General features: G+C 41.3%; 2 protein-coding genes across 2 annotated transcripts in view; one reads left to right on the plus strand and one right to left on the minus strand.

Moving 5' to 3' along the window:
- Nucleotides 1-5,755, plus strand: part of bzw1a (basic leucine zipper and W2 domains 1a) — a 10,645-nt gene extending 4,890 nt beyond the window's left edge. The window contains exons 6-12 of the mRNA XM_005738658.2: nucleotides 1,013-1,148; nucleotides 1,378-1,487; nucleotides 1,577-1,747; nucleotides 1,940-2,086; nucleotides 3,033-3,171; nucleotides 3,550-3,672; nucleotides 5,113-5,755. Coding sequence (XP_005738715.1) covers nucleotides 1,013-1,148; nucleotides 1,378-1,487; nucleotides 1,577-1,747; nucleotides 1,940-2,086; nucleotides 3,033-3,171; nucleotides 3,550-3,672; nucleotides 5,113-5,144 — 858 coding nt within the window. The 3' untranslated portion in view covers nucleotides 5,145-5,755. The remainder of the gene's footprint in view (nucleotides 1-1,012; nucleotides 1,149-1,377; nucleotides 1,488-1,576; nucleotides 1,748-1,939; nucleotides 2,087-3,032; nucleotides 3,172-3,549; nucleotides 3,673-5,112) is intronic.
- Nucleotides 5,756-10,406: 4,651 nt separating this feature from the next.
- On the minus strand, nucleotides 10,407-14,868 carry LOC102198346 (basic helix-loop-helix transcription factor scleraxis). The gene is made up of 2 exons (XM_005738659.2): nucleotides 13,897-14,868; nucleotides 10,407-12,137 (listed from the first exon to the last, which is right to left on the minus strand). The coding sequence occupies exons 1-2, from the start codon at nucleotides 14,404-14,406 to the stop codon at nucleotides 12,102-12,104; spliced, it is 546 nt and encodes a 181-aa protein (XP_005738716.1). The 5' UTR covers nucleotides 14,407-14,868; the 3' UTR covers nucleotides 10,407-12,101.
- Between the last annotated feature and the right edge of the window lie 2,381 nt (nucleotides 14,869-17,249).

Below are 17,249 nucleotides of genomic sequence, written 5' to 3' on the forward strand. Positions count from 1 at the left end.
TTAAGCAGTTTCATGATTGAAGTAGCAGCAAGAAGAGGCAGTCGTTTGTTAAGCTTAACGCAGGAATGCTTTACAAACATTTAGAGATGGACTTACACACTTGCTTTACTTCTCCCGGGGATCACTTTGTCGGAGATGAAATGCCGGGTTGCTAGCGAAGCTCCACATGCTATCCAGACCACCGACAGGTCCCGCATGCCACAGCCGCTCTATCACATGATGCATACTGCTCCGACGTGCTAACGTTCTGAGGTGAGTTACGGCGTGTTGCAAGTTTGTGAGGTGCTTTCATGATATTTAATGGATCGGATTACATTTTTTATTTTTCTCCGATATCAGATTCAGTAATTTAGGTCAGTATCGGACCGATACGTAATATCGGATCGGTCCATCTCTACACCATACATGGAGTTTAAGTCCTGCTGTAGAAAACTGGTGCCATAAGCACAAAGACTGCAGTCAAAGATGGAGCTGATGTCCACTGATGGGATAAGAAATTAATTGCTGCATGGTGTGCGTTGTTTTCTTTCACACCACAGGAGGTGCTTTTTCTTCACGTGCCCTTACATTTCCGCAAATGCGAGCAGCTCTGTGGGAAACGACCCACCTGTTGCTGGGGATAAGTTGGGCCTTTTTATCGCAACTCTTGAACGGTTTGCACAATTGATAAAATCTAATGGGATTTGGAAACAACTGTGCACTTTTCAATGATGTTAAGGGCATTGCAGTGATCCCAGGCGTGGTGTCACAGCAGCCCCATGAAGTTACACTAGTTTATTGCTGATACAAACATTTTAAAACTCTTGACCGTCCACAGAAGCTCAAAATGCAAACTTTTAATGTGTGGTAACCCTGGATTTGATTTGCTTAAAAGGTTATTCTCAACATGTCTGGAAAGAAATTTCTTTAGTGGAAGGGAGTTTTAACATCTCTAGGGATGTAAGTATGCCCACAGTTGTTTTTGTTTTTCAAGCTTAAACATGCATTAAACTTGTCTGCGTTCTCTTTGTAGTTACTGCTGTTTCTAAAGGGGTTTACTGAGTCTGAGCGCAACAAGCTCGCCATGCTGACAGGCATCCTGCTGGCCAACGGCAGCATATCAGCCTCCATCCTGAACAGTCTCTTCAACGAGAACCTCGTCAAAGAAGGCAAGGACAAACGTCTTAAGTCTGGGTTTGCAGAGATGCATGGCTCAGAAACGGTCAGAAAGCTGGTCGGGTATCAGTGACAGCAGCAGTTTGGTGGTTTCGTCCTGCAACACTGACACTTTCTGTGGTTCTTGGGAAGCTTAACATTAATTAGGGCAGTCAAATTAATTTAAAAAAGGAGTTGGTTTTGTGTTCAGAAGAAGCTCTGACCTGTGTCATCTCTGTCCAGGCGTTTCTGCAGCCTTCGCTGTCAAGCTGTTCAAGTCATGGATCAACGAGAAGGACATCAACTCTGTTGCTGGCAGTCTTCGCAAAGTTGGCATGGACAACAGGCTGATGGTAAGCAAAAACACAAGTCAGGGGCCACGTGTCGACCCATTCCTGCTGCCAGTGTCTCACTGGTGTGTGAACATCCTTCTCCTCCTCAGGAACTCTTTCCGGCCAACAAACGGAGCTGCGAGCATTTTTCGAAGTACTTCACCGACGCCGGGCTGAAGGAGCTGTCTGACTTCGCCCGCAACCAGCAATCCATCGGCGCCCGCAAGGAGCTGCAGAAGGAGCTCCAGGAGCAGATGTCCCGAGGTGACCCTCTGAAGGAGGTGAGGCCACAGGCTGACTTATTTAAATGCCTAATTTATCATAAAAGATATACACTGAGCTCTGAACAACAGGTTTTTAACACTTCTGTTTTTGCTCCACTCAGTTTCTCTGAATGAAAAAGCACAGAAACAGATGTGTGCTTCATTAGTGACTGACGTGTGTGATTAACCTCGCTGCCTTCCCTCCTTCAGATTATCGCCTTCACTAGGGAGGAGATGAAGAAGGCCAACCTCTCTGAGCAGGCCATGATCAGCATCATCTGGACTAGTGTGATGAGCTCCGTGGAATGGAACAAGAAGGAAGAGCTCGTGACCGAACAAGCCATCAAACACTTGAAGGTACGCAGCAGGGCCGAGGAGCACAGCTGTGGTTAAAGCGCTTAAAGGGATTAATTCATCATTATTAATTAATGAACCTGTGCAGGAAACGCGACTCTACGGCTGAAGGCTTATCCCGCAACCACAGCTATGTCTTACTTCAAAGTAAAAGCCTTGGAATATTTGAATTGAACAGGATTTTCAAGTTGGTGGCAGATTTGCAAAATAAAAGCCTCCCGTTTAGTTCATTGTGCCTCTAGTCCAGCAGTAGCAACAATCTCACTGCAATAAATCCCCAAATTACAGCGTCTATTTATTATTGCCAGTAAATGTTCTCTTTTCAAGTGTCTAAACATCCTCAAACCCATGAACTTCAAGACTAATGAAGACTTTATTATGGGGCTAACACATGTGGGGGTGCAAAACACCTCAATAGCATCACCTACAAAACTAACCTGTGAAATTTGATTCATTTTGTCCATCTTGGGATGTTACACATGTATCTCAGTGGAAACATGCCCTAAACCCCATTTTGGAAGGCTGGCATTTTAAAGTCAAGAGGCAGGTTTTGTAGTATTTATTGGGTCTATGGCGCCACCTACAGTATTTCAATAAAGGAGCCCCAGCACTTGATTTTAATCTGCTTGCATGAAATTCAGTGGCCTCGTGTAATATCCCAAGTTGAAAAGGCATCTTTGTGCCTTCTAAACCCAACAGGAAGTCTACAAGTATCTTGGTTGCTATTGAAACTCAGAGTTAGATGGATAAATGTGATTGGTCTGTTTGACCGACCTGAAAACTTTTAAGGAAGAAAATCACAAAGCTGCATGAGAAGCTGTTAAAGCTCGAGTACATCAATCAATCTGTCCCAGACTGTTGGTTGGTGAAAGGAAACGGCTCCACGTGTACCACAGTATTGCTCCCTGCAGCTTTACATGCTCTAATTTAGCGGCTTCTTTCTCCACAGCAATACAGCCCTCTGCTGAAAGCCTTCACCTCCCAGGGTCTGTCTGAGCTCAGCCTGCTGCTGAAGATCCAGGAGTACTGCTACGACAACATCCACTTCATGAAGGCCTTTCAGAAGATCGTGGTGCTCCTCTATAAAGGTTGGTGCTACAGCAGGAGGAAAAAGCTTGGCTGTGACAGCTTGTCTCGTCGTCTTTTAGGTTTATGAAAGGTCATTTTTCCCCATTTCCTGACTTTAAAAAGCTGTTTCTTGAATGTGCTTGGTGTCTCTTTTTTTTTTTTTTTTTTTTTTTTTTGCTACCCAAACACTAGAAAGTCTGGCTTGGCATTGTACTTTTTACACACAGCTTCAGCTTTGATTGGTCTTAGATTTCCCCCAGAGGTCCAGATTGTTTTTAATAGAGAAACTCTCACCAAGCATCAGTAAATTGTTTCTTTGAATCTTTACAAAGGTTTCAGGCTCTCCTGGTGGAAGTTTAATGTGCCCGCCCTCCTCACAGTCCTGTTTTCTCTTTCAGCGGATGTATTGAGTGAAGAGGCCATACTGAAGTGGTACACTGAAGCCCACCTTGCCAAGGGGAAGAGCGTTTTCCTCGAGCAGATGAAAAAATTTGTGGAGTGGCTGAAGAATGCTGAGGAAGGTAAAGATGGAGAAATAACCTGCACTTCCTGGGTTTTGTGTGTTTTGAGGAGCTGTGTTCAGAGCTGATGGAATATGCTCAAAACCTGAAAGGCCACTAAAAGGTTAAAGGAGCTCTGCATTGAACAGGCCAGTTAGACATGCACCTGTCACGTTGTATGATTAAAGGCATGTATAGACATGTACCTGAGTGTATTTATGACAACGAAGGAGTTTATACTATATATGAATTTGCTAAAGCTTTGTTTTAGCTTGTTAGCTGACTCAATCACAGGTTAATATAAAATTCTTGAGATGTTTTACAGTCACATGACTACTACCCACATGGTAATTGATGCTGGCATGTCAGGTAACAGAGCTCGATCGGTCCACAACTGGTTGAAGCACCACAAATGCTCTGTGGTGTGGCCATGTAATGGGAAGTCGAGCACCAGCTGTGGCTACAACCGTAGCTTGCCTCCACCAGTGTGAGTGAGAGAATGAATGAATAGTGGCATTGAAAAGCGCGATATAATTATTATTATAATAATCTGGCTGGCCATCTGTGCTAGTGTATCAGGATGTTTGTTATAAAACTCGAAGCTGTAGCTTTAGCCAAAGTATAATGCAAAATGCCTCTATAAATGGCCCTAGAGTAAGTGGCAATCTTGCAAACGACAATCACCAGGGAAAATGTTCATTTCCAAACGAGCTGTTGCTTGGCGAAATTGATCACAAGAGAGGGCTGAACCAAAAACCTGGTTAATAGTACTTTGCTTGGAAGATGCAAACTATTCCTGAGTGGCAGGGAAACTTGAAATAAGTCCAAAAAAAGTTCCTCTAAAGTCATCGCTTGCTGCTTTTTTGCAATATATTTGCAGAGTTGAGGTACAAGTTCAATTTCTCCAATTCTGGCTTATGTCAAAAGTTTCACACCCACTTGGCGAGTGGTTTGCAAGTATTTTGTCTCAGTTGCTCCTAGTTTGCAGGTTTTGTCTGTGCAATTGAGACAAATTGTCACCAATCAAGGGGTTTCCATGCAGCCTTTTTGTTACTGATTTTTACCCAGCACTAACAAACTGGCCAGAATAAAAGTTTCTCTAGTGACTGATGGTTGCCAGGCGTCACGAACAGTCTCTAATCCTGGGAGAGTGAGTATTTTTCTTGTTTGAAATCCTCTGAAACCAGATCAGCGTTTAGTCCTGATGTATTCACTGGAGCAAAGGATGACTGCATGTTGTTTGGTTTTTAGTGGCGAGTTCTTCACATGCACAGGGTGCTGGAGGCAACCAGGTAGTTGGGAAAGGTCTCAGTCTTTAAATGACTGTACAGTCATGAGAAAAAGGAGGTCTTAAATACTTTAAAGACAATCACAATCAAATCATCGTTTTACTCATTCACAAGATGTTGTAAAGGGATCAGCGTCTTGACTGATTCGTCCTCTTGTGTTTTCTCTCGGCAGAGTCGGAATCGGAGGAAGAGGAGGCGGACTAAAACCTCAATTGCCAGACGAGCTTTGTTTTTCTTTTGTTTTTCTTTTAAAAAGTAGGAGCAGGAGCAGTAGAATGTCTTTGCCCTTTTCCCTCCTTCTACATCCTGTTACGGTTTATTTATCCACAAATGCAAACAATCCTCCACCACTACCAAACGCTTAGTTTGTCCAAATAAAACGGGTCCTTAACTCGCAGTATGGAGGGCAGTGGGAGCAGAAAATGACAAATTCTCGCCTTCTCTTCCCTTCTTTGGTCATTTTGATGTAATTTGGATTATGAAAACGTGTTTGATTTTCAGTGGCTGCTGCTCATAAGTCTGAGGTTCATCTTCATGCGACTACAGCCAAAGTCTTTTCTTTTCTCCCCCTCTTTATTTTTTCTTTTTAAAATTGACTCGGCTCATTGTTTTGGCTCCTGTTCGGTCTTAAACTTCGCCTTCTTGACTTTTTGGGTAAACTTGTACTGCCTGTCGAGGTCACTCCGGTCAGTTTGTCAGAAGACACGCCCCCCTGTAAAATGCCTCGCCAGCTAACGATTATTATTGGTTTCTACTTTCTTTAATCTGATAAGCCGATTTGACTTTTTTATGAAATAAAGATTATTGAAACTGTTCTTCCTGTGCTTTGTTTTCATTTTACTTCAGTAATTGTAACTTTGGTCTCTAGGACTATGAAGCTACAAATGGTGAACCATGGCAGGTCGCTAGGGACAACTGTGACCACCTAGGGAACGCAAACTAGAATTTGGAATCAAGTTTAAAGCATTTCACGCTTTAAAGGGGTTGCTGACCAGTCTATAGACATGTCTGAGGCTTAACTGTGCAAAGAAAGCACATTCTGATCTTAAGTGGGCCAAAGGGGGTTAGATTCCTGTTTCAGTGTAAATAAGTTTACACATTTAATTTTAAAACGGAAATGCTAATAAAATTAGTTGAAAATGCACCAGAGTTGGCCATGAGCTAATTTTCAGCTGTAGTCCCAGTTTGGGTCTTGAAAGAACACTAGAATCAGAACGCATCAATTTTATATAAGGAGAAGGGACATACTGGCTAAAGTAAAACTTAACTCAGTACTGACATTATCATTCAACAGTCTTCAGTTTTCATTGAAAATGTGTTCTGATCTTTGAAACTAATGGGTGTGATCTTCCACTGTTGCACAGCCTTTACAGAAAATGCATTAAGACCAGACATCCTTTAAAGGAATAAAACAGCCCTCTCTATTCAAATGTGTAATTTGGTCTCTTTTTATCCTGGTGGTAATGAACTAAATCAATGAGGAGCTATATTGTTTCATAATTGATTTAATTAAAGATGCAAATTCATGTATTTGATAAATGCACTAAACTCATGATATGGGTTTTTAATGCATTATTATATGAAGAGTAAAGGAACTGAGCTGAACAAAATAATACTAAAATAATATGGAGGACAAAATGTATGTAACTTAAGCTGTATGAACATATTTCATATATATTTAAGTTGTCAATATTAAACTATATTACAAATCTTTTTTTTTAATTTATTTGGGACTTAAAGTTTAATTAAGAGTTGATATCTAAACATTTGACTCAGAACATCCTGATTTTGGTTTTTCCACTTGATTTGGTAAAAGATGCACGCTGTCTTAGATGCATTTAAATGAAAAGAGAATGATTCAGACGTGGTAACGCTTGTTTAGCAGCAGTTTCACTATTACATCATCTGCATACACATATTAGCTCCAGAGCAAGCAGATGGAAACTCATTAATATACAAAGAAAACAAGAGGACCTAGGATTGAACCTTGAGGAACACCTGTGGGTACGCACTTAAATATGGTTGAAGTTATTTTTTGAGCTCCTGAACCATATACAGTTTGCTGAAATACACAGAGGAAAAATTACCATTATCTGTTTTGGAGAACAATATACAGTGTCATAACAGTTTCAAATGCTTTTACCTTTTCTGTAAAAATGATCAAAGAATGAAATGATTGGCTTAAAGACTAAACTCCATTTTTGGTGTTAAAAAGTACAATCGCTGTTTAAATAAGTGAAACTGATCAGCTATCAGTTTTTCAGCTACTTAGATAATTAGCAGAATCCCAATTGGTATGTAAGTGTAACTTAAGGATTGCCTGTGTGCAAGGGTGTTTTCCAAATACTTGGGAACAATCCCTTGGAGATCAACAAATTGACCATTTCTTACAACTGGATTTACAAAAGTGTCTCTCAGATCTTTGATTGTTACTGTGTCCATAACAAAAACATCCCTGAGCAATGACGACTACTGAGTTTACAAATTAATAGTTAAAAGATCCATTCACTTTTACCGAACTATGTATTAATTTTCAATTTATCTTAATTTCATACGATTTTTATATTGACAATAATTCCCTGTCATCTTATTTTACTGATTTTAGTTACCCTCTGCTTTTGTTACAGAAATAAGGAAATCATCCTTGGGCTTTCATAATTCCCTAGTAACCTCCTAAGAAGTGCAATTTCAACTGCACGTGTCGGTGTTTTTACATCATAATTGTGTAAAATTACAGAAAGTTTAGTTAGACTGTCCTGTAATTAGGGATGGGTACCGGTATCGGTTCTGACATAAACGGTAGTAACCAGACCGAAAAGCACATTTCGGTGCTTTATTTTTCCTGAGCTGTGATACACTTTAGATTCTAGCCAATCATTTTACGTTTACGAGGAGAGTACGTACGTTCTTTTAGAGCAGAGCTACAGATTAAAAACGCCCAGGGCGAAGCGGTCAAAAGTCTGGCTGTACTTCACAGCAAAAGATGCAAACTCAGCAGCCTGCAACAAGTGCTTTAAGCTGATACTGTGATACTGTCAAAGGAGGTAACACCTCAAATCTGATGAAACACCTGGCGACGCATAGCGTTTTTTTTAAAAGCCGAGAAATGAGCCGTATTTGATAGCTTGCTGCGAGACCTCACACCGAGCACATCTACTGCGGGTGTGGTGCCTGTTATCGGACCCGGAGTTAGCAACATCCCCCAAAAACCCGAAGAGGAGAGTCCTGGCCCCTAGCCCTGCCAGTGTAGCAGAAATGATGACAGATGATGATGGCAGCAGCAGCCGTTCTTCTCTGTGTGAGTAGCTTAATGTTGTTCGTGTGTAATTTACATTGAGTAGGCTCACCACTAGGGCTGGGCGATATATCGAGTTTTTAAAAAATATCGATATATTTTTATACGAGATATAAGGTGTGACAATATCCTTTATATCGATATAGTCTATGTTACGTTATAATTATCCGGTTGTTCAATGATGACGCGACGAATCCTACTTCCGGGTCTAAAGTAGTCTGCGTTTAATATGGCTTTTGTGTTGTTAACATGTTTAATGTTTTGTATTTTCTTCGATTTGATCTCAAAAAGCTCCTAACACAGTCAGTGATCCCTGTTGACCTCCCTCAGCTTTTATTACCGCTAATCATTTATTTAAGCTCAGTTTTTAAAACCTTAGGATGTATACCGCCCAGCCCATGCAGCAGTATATGAATGACTAACCTCGTATTCTCTCAGTTGTTCTCCTGGCTGAAGTTTGGTCCTGTTACAGCATCCTGCCATGCGATTACATTTGTTCCTGACCACCGAGAACACTCACGTTAACTTTTATCGAGTGGAAAAAAAGTTAGCTTGTTTATATTATGCTAACATAGCTGTGTCGCTAGCGGTCACGTAGCACATCATTATATACCAGCTAGCCAAACTTCAGTAGCCCTACAAACGTCACTGCTGTTTAGTTTTCTGTCTTCATTTATGTTGGAAGTGATAGCAGAGCTGTACGTTTTAATTTGTTTCCAAAACCCCGCAGTCAGGACATGCTATATTGTATTTAGATAGAAGCTAGCGAGCTAACTTCCTGCTAACTTCTAATTACGTTAAATGTCATAAATTCCGTTTTCATGGATGCCTGGATGTTAAACTCAATTGTTACACCTGGTAGAGCAGAACGCTGATCATTTTATTAAAGATGAAAGACTTTAGACAGTTTTTCAACTCTCAGTAATGCCATAGTGATCGTTTGATATATGGACCTGCAGCGGAGTTTAGACCCAGACACGGCTAGTGACGTCAGACTGAACAATCGGATACTTGGAGCCGCAAGTTTGCCTCTCTTTCGTCCACTTTTGTCTTTACGCAACGTTACTCGGCCTCGCCCCTCCTCCTCTTACTTTATGGCTTTTAAAAAAAATATCGAGATATATATCTTATATCGCCGTCCAGGTAAAAAATATCGAGATATGAATTTTGGGTCATATCGCCCAGCCCTACTCACCACGTTATTAAATTAATGCATGTAAGGTGAACTAGCAAACACCGTCGTAGTTACATGCGGCCTTCACCCTGGCCAAAAAGGCTAAAATGACCAAAGAAAAAGTGGAAAACGATTAAACACGAGAGGTTTTTGGACAAAGTTTGTGTTTTTTCCATTGTTTAAGCACTGCTTCCAGCCAAGAGTGATACCATATATGCCCTCTAGCTGCAGAAAAGGCTAACATTGTTATCTTTTTACAAAAAAAACAGCTGAACATGAGAGGTTTTTGGACCAATTTTGTGTTCTCCATTCTTTAAGCACCGGTTTGAGCACCGGCACTGTTTCAAAAGTACCAGTTTGGCACCGGTATCGGATAAAACCTAAACGATACCCATCCCTACCTGTAATTATAAAATATATTTTTGTTGACTGATATTTTTTTTACTGAAATTTTTATTGTAGACAGGAACATTTGTTGTTTAATACTTTATCTAATTTGGTCTAGTATGAATGGCTGTGGAAGAGGTATTTATTAGCAGGAAAAGCTGTAAAATTTATTTTAAAAAATACAGTTAAAAGTCCAAAACTTTATACCTTCCTTCATATTCTCCAAAGCTGGAGTCCTTGTCAAGCCAATATTTCCCCTATTTCCTCCACATTTGCCTTTATTTTTTGGCGTCAATGTAAAGAAATTTGCTCTTGGTATCTCATCGGTTTAAATAAAGGTTGCATTGACTCACTACACAATCTTGTGGTCCAAAGTGGTATTACATCAAAGTGCAGCCTAGTCCTAATCTTACTTCTGTTGATGTCTCTAAACATAATAAAAGACACTTTAGACATAAATCAGTCTTTTCTTTTCTTTTGACTGATTAATGTCATTTTGGGAAGTTACACAAAGCGTGCTTTTACAGAGTTTGCAAATTACAAGCACAACATACAGTTTAAGGCCCACAAATGAGAGACAATTGAAGTTTTGATATCATTGTTTTTGTTTTTATTTTTATTGTACAAAAATACATTTCTCTCTTCGAGCAGCTTCTCAGTATGTGCGATGTGCAAAGAACACAAGTTGTCAGGTATTCAAGTACTTCTTACTCATTGGATTTGGAGGTAGGCCTTCATATTTCAAAACACAGGTATGAGGTAGTGTGCAACAGCTCCCAGTCATAGTTTAGTGCTGGAACAATAAAAATTGATGGATCCAGCTGATTGAGAAGGATTAAATACACTCCAATTTAGAGCAAAAGGAAGCCTATCGCACAGTATTTTTACAGTGATGAGGAAACCGTGTAACAATGCAAAAGTAAACATTTACGCAAAGAACTTTATCTTGAAATCAGGCCAAAAACATAACTTCTGACGCACATACAGTTACCAGGAAGTTTCCAACTGGACCTTCAAATTAAGAACACACTGCTTATTTCAGGAAACCGTTTTAATGCTAAATGTCCTTCAGTATCTAAGTGTATCCAGATTAACTGGAATTAACCTCCCAATTTTGTGAAATCATGCAAAGCACGCTGAAAATAACTCAACCGATCCTTCACTAAGTTCCCATAGAACTAAACGACACTCTTGTGTTTAATGGGATATTTTATCCCACAAAGGAAGTACTTTGTCCTGGAAAGATGCCAGCAAAACAAACTGCAGAGTCTGACTTTAGTCCACATTCATAATTCTTTTCAGTGCCAAAAAAAAAAAAAAAAGAAGCTTGGCATCACAAAGCTTCTAGGCCAAAGCTGGTATTACTGATGTCAAACACCATCAGTCAGTCACCGGTGCTGATGGCAGCTTGTTGACGAAACAAACACATTCTTGTACGCTCATCCAATTCAGTGTTGTGGGGCGGCTGGAATCTATACCAGCTACCAGAGGTGGGATACACATCCTCATACTCAGATCATTACTATTCAGATAATCTGGTCTATTATTGTAAAATATCAAATGAATAACAGACCACTTTTCCTTTAGGAGACATGGCTTTCTCCATGTGATCTGTTAAAATGGTGGCATTTGGGAATTTGGGAAGGAACAAAAGGATTTTCCAGAGTGCTTTGCATGCTGGGATCAACTCATTATAAGGTTTTCTTGCAACATTTTCACTTTAAGAAAAATATGCTCAAAAATTAACCAGGTAGACATAAGAAGAGTGGAGCAAGGAAACAGCAGTGTAATCCAGTGTGTAAATTTCAACATCTTCACTGACTGTTGTACTTCTGGGGGATTAAAGTCCTGAGATATTGACATGCAGGGGGTTTTTTTCCGCATGTATATGAGCATTTTTGCAGTTCCCACTGTTCACTACTATAGGCAACACATCAGTTAATGCCCCTTTAAAGCGCAAGGTAACACTGAACTGACAGCAGCCACTAGTTTAGTTGTTTTTTTTAAGAGGTCAGACATAGGGTGGTGGGGTGTCCAAGGGGTAGTTTGTACTATTGGTGGGACCAAAATAGCCCCACGTCAGGTGCTACTTTACACATTGGCTCAGGTTACAGTTCAACCAAAACACAGAGGCTCCAGAAGCACATGAGCGTGAACAGAAAGTGCTTTTCAGTGTTTAAATCTGTCCTTAGTTTTCTCGTCTCGTCCAAAAATAAAGATATTTATATTCATATATGTACAAAGTCCTACATGTAAACAACACCACGGGGTGGTGGACTCCTCGCCTGTCTGGTGCCAAGAAGTTTCACACAGCAGCTGAGTGTTTCGCTCCATCTCTGAGCTGTGGAGGCAAAAACAAACACACTAACAGACTTCAGTGAAACCACCGTCACAACAACTGCATGATCCTCACCTCTAAACAGGTCAGTTAAAATGTGTGTTGTTACAGATTTTTACCTTTAAATGTAACAGCGACATAATAATCCCGATCCTGTGGCAGATTCTGCTCTGCATTTATAACCGTAAAGGGTCCGAGCCAGACTCCAACACATGCTGTAAACACTTGTGACCCACACGGATTCACAAATGTTTCATGAACAAAGAAACATTTGTGATGCTCAAATCATTAATTTAAAGTCTGCAGCTGGGTTGAGGGCTCTTGAAGGCACCACAGCCTGATTTCATTTTGTGGTGTCAGTCAGTAAGGAGACAGGTGCCACTAGCTATGTAAAGACCGTGCATCATTGGGTCTGCATTGAGCAGATCTGTGTGGTTTGAGGACCTGAGCAGACCCAAACAACAAGTGATAGCGTCTCACGGAGCCAGAGGAATCATAGATGTGGCTAAAAGCATCTGTGGTACATTCTCCCTGTCCTTTAAAATGAGATTTCAATTGTACAGTAACATCAAACGACAATGCGAAGAAACAGTGTTGACCTCCTCAAAGCATGACTATAACTATATACACCAATAAATTTAAAAACATGCAATAAAAAACATCCTAATTATAAATGTCAAAAACTTTTTTTTCATGTCTTAACTGACTGTATATAAAAGATGGACATAGCCATGTGGGCTCAATGTGAGAGTTTTTGAGCCAGCCTAAAGTGGTGTATTATGAGCACTTTGGCTTGTAACCAGTGTTTATTTTGATTTATTTTAATCGACTAAATGAATATGATTATAATTGACTAAACCTAAAACTGACTATAAAGTGTAAATATTTGTCACATCAAATGCAAATTTTGTTTTCATGCGAAACAAAGAACATTGAAGTTGTATAACAACAACACCAGCAACCTTGGATGCTGAAAAGTTGTATTGTTTCTCTTTGGCAGATCAAATGTGCCATCTAACCTTACTGCACGAGGAAATTCATTGTGATTGGATCACTTCCAACCTCATCCCGCCTTTCTACACAATTGTTCTGATTGGGTCTCACCTTTCCAGAATGTTTTTTATCTCATTTTTCTTTGTTGATAAACGTGTCAATACATTTCATTATAATTTTTGTCCTCGTGCATGACTTATTAGTTCTCCTCACCTCTTCTTCCTGTTAAAAGGGTGTTTTTCCTTCCCACTGTCACCAACTGCTTGCTCAATCTTCTGATTTCTGGGGTTTTCTCTGTACTATTGTAGGGTCGCTACCTTACATTGTAAAGCACCTTGAGGCAGCTGTTTTTATGATTTAGTGCTATATAAATAAAATTGAATTATTTAGTCATCTTGTCATAACAAAAGGTGAAAAGTATGACAAATTATTATTTGGCAAACTTAACAGTGGTTGTAACCAGACTGTGTCCATAATTTTTTCTTCTTCTTTACTTTATTCCCTCATGGCTGAATCTCATGCTTCTGTGTTGCCACCATATTGTTACGTCCCCTAATTCATGTTCATGGAGGCAGGATGTGCCCACAATTAAAATGGTCACAGTTCTGAGTATTTGCAGGCAGTTTGCTTTGGGTTTATTACAGAAGAATCTGACCACCCCCTAACTGTTTCTTGCCCCCCTCCTTATGTCCACGTGCCACCCCACCCCCGGAAATCCGAGAAACGTCCCTGGCACTAATCGACTCTATGGGTGTGAGAAGCCACTCACCAGCTTCCTCTGGTTGCTGAGGCAGAAGGTGCAGATGGGCCGCAGGGAGGGTGCGTTGAGGGCGGCGGGGCCGTGCAGGATGCTCTGGTAGCGCAGGCAGGGCTGTCCGTCCAGGCAGTCCTCCCCCAGCAGCAGCACGTTGGCCAGGTGGGAGATGTAGCTGGAGGCCAGGCGCAGTGTCTCGATCTTGGAGAGTTTCCTGTCGGCGGGCTCGGTGGGGATGAGCGTGCGGAGCGCCGTGAAGGCCGTGTTCACGCTGTGCGTCCTGTCCCGCTCCCGCGCGTTGGCCGCCTGCCTCTGTTTGCTCACGCCGGGCAGACGCGAGTCTCCTCCGCTGCTCCTCCTCCGTCTCCTTCTTCGTTTCGGGGCTCCCTCCTCCTGGACCACCTGCCCCGGCTCCCTGCGCGGCGTGCAGCCGCCGTCGGAGCTGTTACTGGCGCTGTCCAGGTCCTCCAGGTCTGAGGTGAAGCAGTCTGGCTGCACGGTGCACTCGCTGCCGGTGGACTTCATCCTGGCTAAGCTGCAGCGTGACTGGAGCTGCTCGGCCGTGCGGGCGGCTCGCTGAACACCACTTTATCCTGAGGGTGAAAATAGCTCTGGGGGTCGAGCAGCTGCCGCCGATCCGGTGACTTAGGGGGCCGGCACGCCATTTGTAATGACTGACGGCTGCTTTCTGGATCGCCAGCCCGCCACGGAGAAGAGAAGACAGGTGGAACGTAAAGGGAGTGGAGGAGGGGGGCACCTGTTGTGGTCTGGAGGATATGGGTTTAAATTAGGCTCCACCGAGGTGGGGCTCCCCTCAAGGCCAATATGCCATATTCCATATTTGATTCAGACTGAAGCTTCTGTCCACCGATATCTGTTTACACTTTAATGGAAAATAAAAACAAAGCAACAATTCTGCAAATCATTTTCAGCAGCTTTCTCGTCATTTCTTCAAGTCGTCTTCAGGAATAGTTCTCCAGGCTTCTTGAAGGACATTCAAAGCTCTTCTTTGTTTCTGCCTTTTGTTCTGTTCTCTGTCAACATGATCCCACACTGCTTCAATAATGTTGAGGTCCGGGCTCTGGGGAGGCCGATCCATGACTGATATTACTCCACTGTGTGTTTTTCTGTCCAGGGATGATTTTACTGCATTGGCAGTGTGTTTGGGATCATTGTCATGATGAAAAATGAAGCTGTTGCCAATCAGATGGTCTTCCATGGTGGTTTAAAATCTGATGGGACTTTTCTGTGTTCTGTAATTCATGAATTTTAACAAGATCTCCAACACCACTGACTGAAATGCAGCTCAAACCATGACTGTGTTTTACTGATGGCTGTAGACACTGTTGTAGCTCTCCTGACCTCTTCTGTACATGCTGATGATGATTTGGACCAAAAGTTTTTGGTGCATTCATCACTCCATCAGACCTATTGCCACTGATTTTAAGTCCAGTTCTTGCGTGATAGTTTTTCAAGCTTGCTGCTTCTTCTTTTGTCCAGTTTCCTCAATTTCTTTAAGGACACACTGCACACCATGATGAGATATGCCAGGTTTTCAGCTCATAGCTCTTTGGGAATCACTTTGTTGGTGCAAAAATACTATTTTATGTCAATCTGTCTTATCTTTGTCATTTTCATAGAATTGTCTAAAGAAATAAAAACAAGTTATGTGTTTTTATGAGGCTGTTAGTAACAAGGTGCCTAAAGAAACACATTAAATGTGGTTCTGCCTCTTTTACAGATTTGATCCACTATGGAGCGTTTTCTCTTCCTTCCTTCTTTTTCATGGATGAATTATCAATGTTAATATTTACTGAAAGGAAACCATTTCACAGAGATTCAGTCTGGACCTCTTTGACTTTGAACTTTACTGTGTGTGTGTGTGTGTGTATTCACTGGCAGCTCTCCTGGCTTGGCTGTCGGCTCCGAGCTTCACTGAGTGAACAGTCCAGGTGTTTTCCTCCCTGTCCGTCCCGTCCCTTCCCGCTGTCTGTGCCCACCACGATGGACACACACACACACCTCCTCCTCCACCTTGCCGAGTGCCATCTTTGGCGGTGGATATAAATATCTGTGAACACACTTGTGTGTGTGTGTGTTGCTGAAAAACCTCTCAGCCACTTTCAGGCTATCACTTTCATTCAGATTAGACCTGAAAGGGGAAGTGAGTTTGGGCTTATTGATGAAATTTAATCTTAACATAAACATTGAAATTTCTCAGATTTTTTTTTTTTTTTAAATAATCTTGATATATTTGTATTGTTTTCACCAGAGGGCAGTTAACTCCCAATCATCATTTCCACTCTTTTTGGGGGTTTTTTGGAGAGCGCAAATAACCTCCACAGATATGTGTGAGGCCCTGTTGCCACAGGAGGCCAAACAGGATTTAAATGAACATACTGGACTTAAAAGCCCCCCATAACTTTAAAAAAAAAAAAGTTAATATGGAACAATTGACTCAAAACAGCAGAAAAGTCAGCTGGCTCTTTTGCCTTTGGCTGAGAGAGGGAAGGAGAGGAATCCTAATTGGTGTTGAGCTAATGCAACCTCATTAATCTCTTAATCCTCCTTTCCTCGCAGCCTTTGTTGCCCCGACCTGCTGGCTGTGAACTTGTCTGGCCCCTGCAGCAAAGTCAAATGCCTCTCTGCTGCTGCTCTCAGCCAAAGTACTTATTGTAAAACCTTATCTTTAAAAATAGTTTAAAAGTTTACATAATTAACTAAACAATCAGCAAAATGTGAAGGAACAACTGGAGAGTTTATTTCCAAAGTGTTTATGTGCTGTGTTGTAGAGATAAAAACTAAAGCTGAACTAGGGCTGGGCATTCATGTAATACCATCTTGTACCAAAAGATGGTGCAGTGAGTCAGCAAACCCTTATTTTGCCAGACACCCTTTTCAGACGTTCTTATTTGCAATGACAGTCTGCCAGAAGTTAAGCAGCAGGTAAAATGCTGCTCCCGTGGTTAAAAAATAAAAGAAAGAAAACGAAATCTCGAATTCAACAAAGCTTAATTACAGAAGGTACCTGTAAGGAAATTAACAAATTAAAAGCATCATCAAGTTAAAAATACACCAGATCAGTGACATAGCTAAGGGGAGGGCCTCAGGTGCCCCCTCTAAATTCCTTCTGGAAGTCATTTTTTCTGGGAAACAGCCTTTTTCTCTTCCATGCACCATAGTAAATACAACTGTAGACTTATTTACTCTTAAACTCATATAAATATGGAGCCATCCATTTTGTTACATGTCACACCTAATGAATTTTTATGGAAGCAGGAAGTCTGTCCACAGTCTGAAAATTCAGCAACTTGTAATGATTTAATCACATATAAGTGATTTAGTTTGGTATTAATACCCCCCCCCCC

This window comes from Pundamilia nyererei, unplaced genomic scaffold (assembly GCF_000239375.1).
Source record: "Pundamilia nyererei isolate P.nyererei 1_Seehausen unplaced genomic scaffold, PunNye1.0 scaffold00085, whole genome shotgun sequence".
NCBI lineage: Eukaryota > Metazoa > Chordata > Actinopteri > Cichliformes > Cichlidae > Pundamilia > Pundamilia nyererei.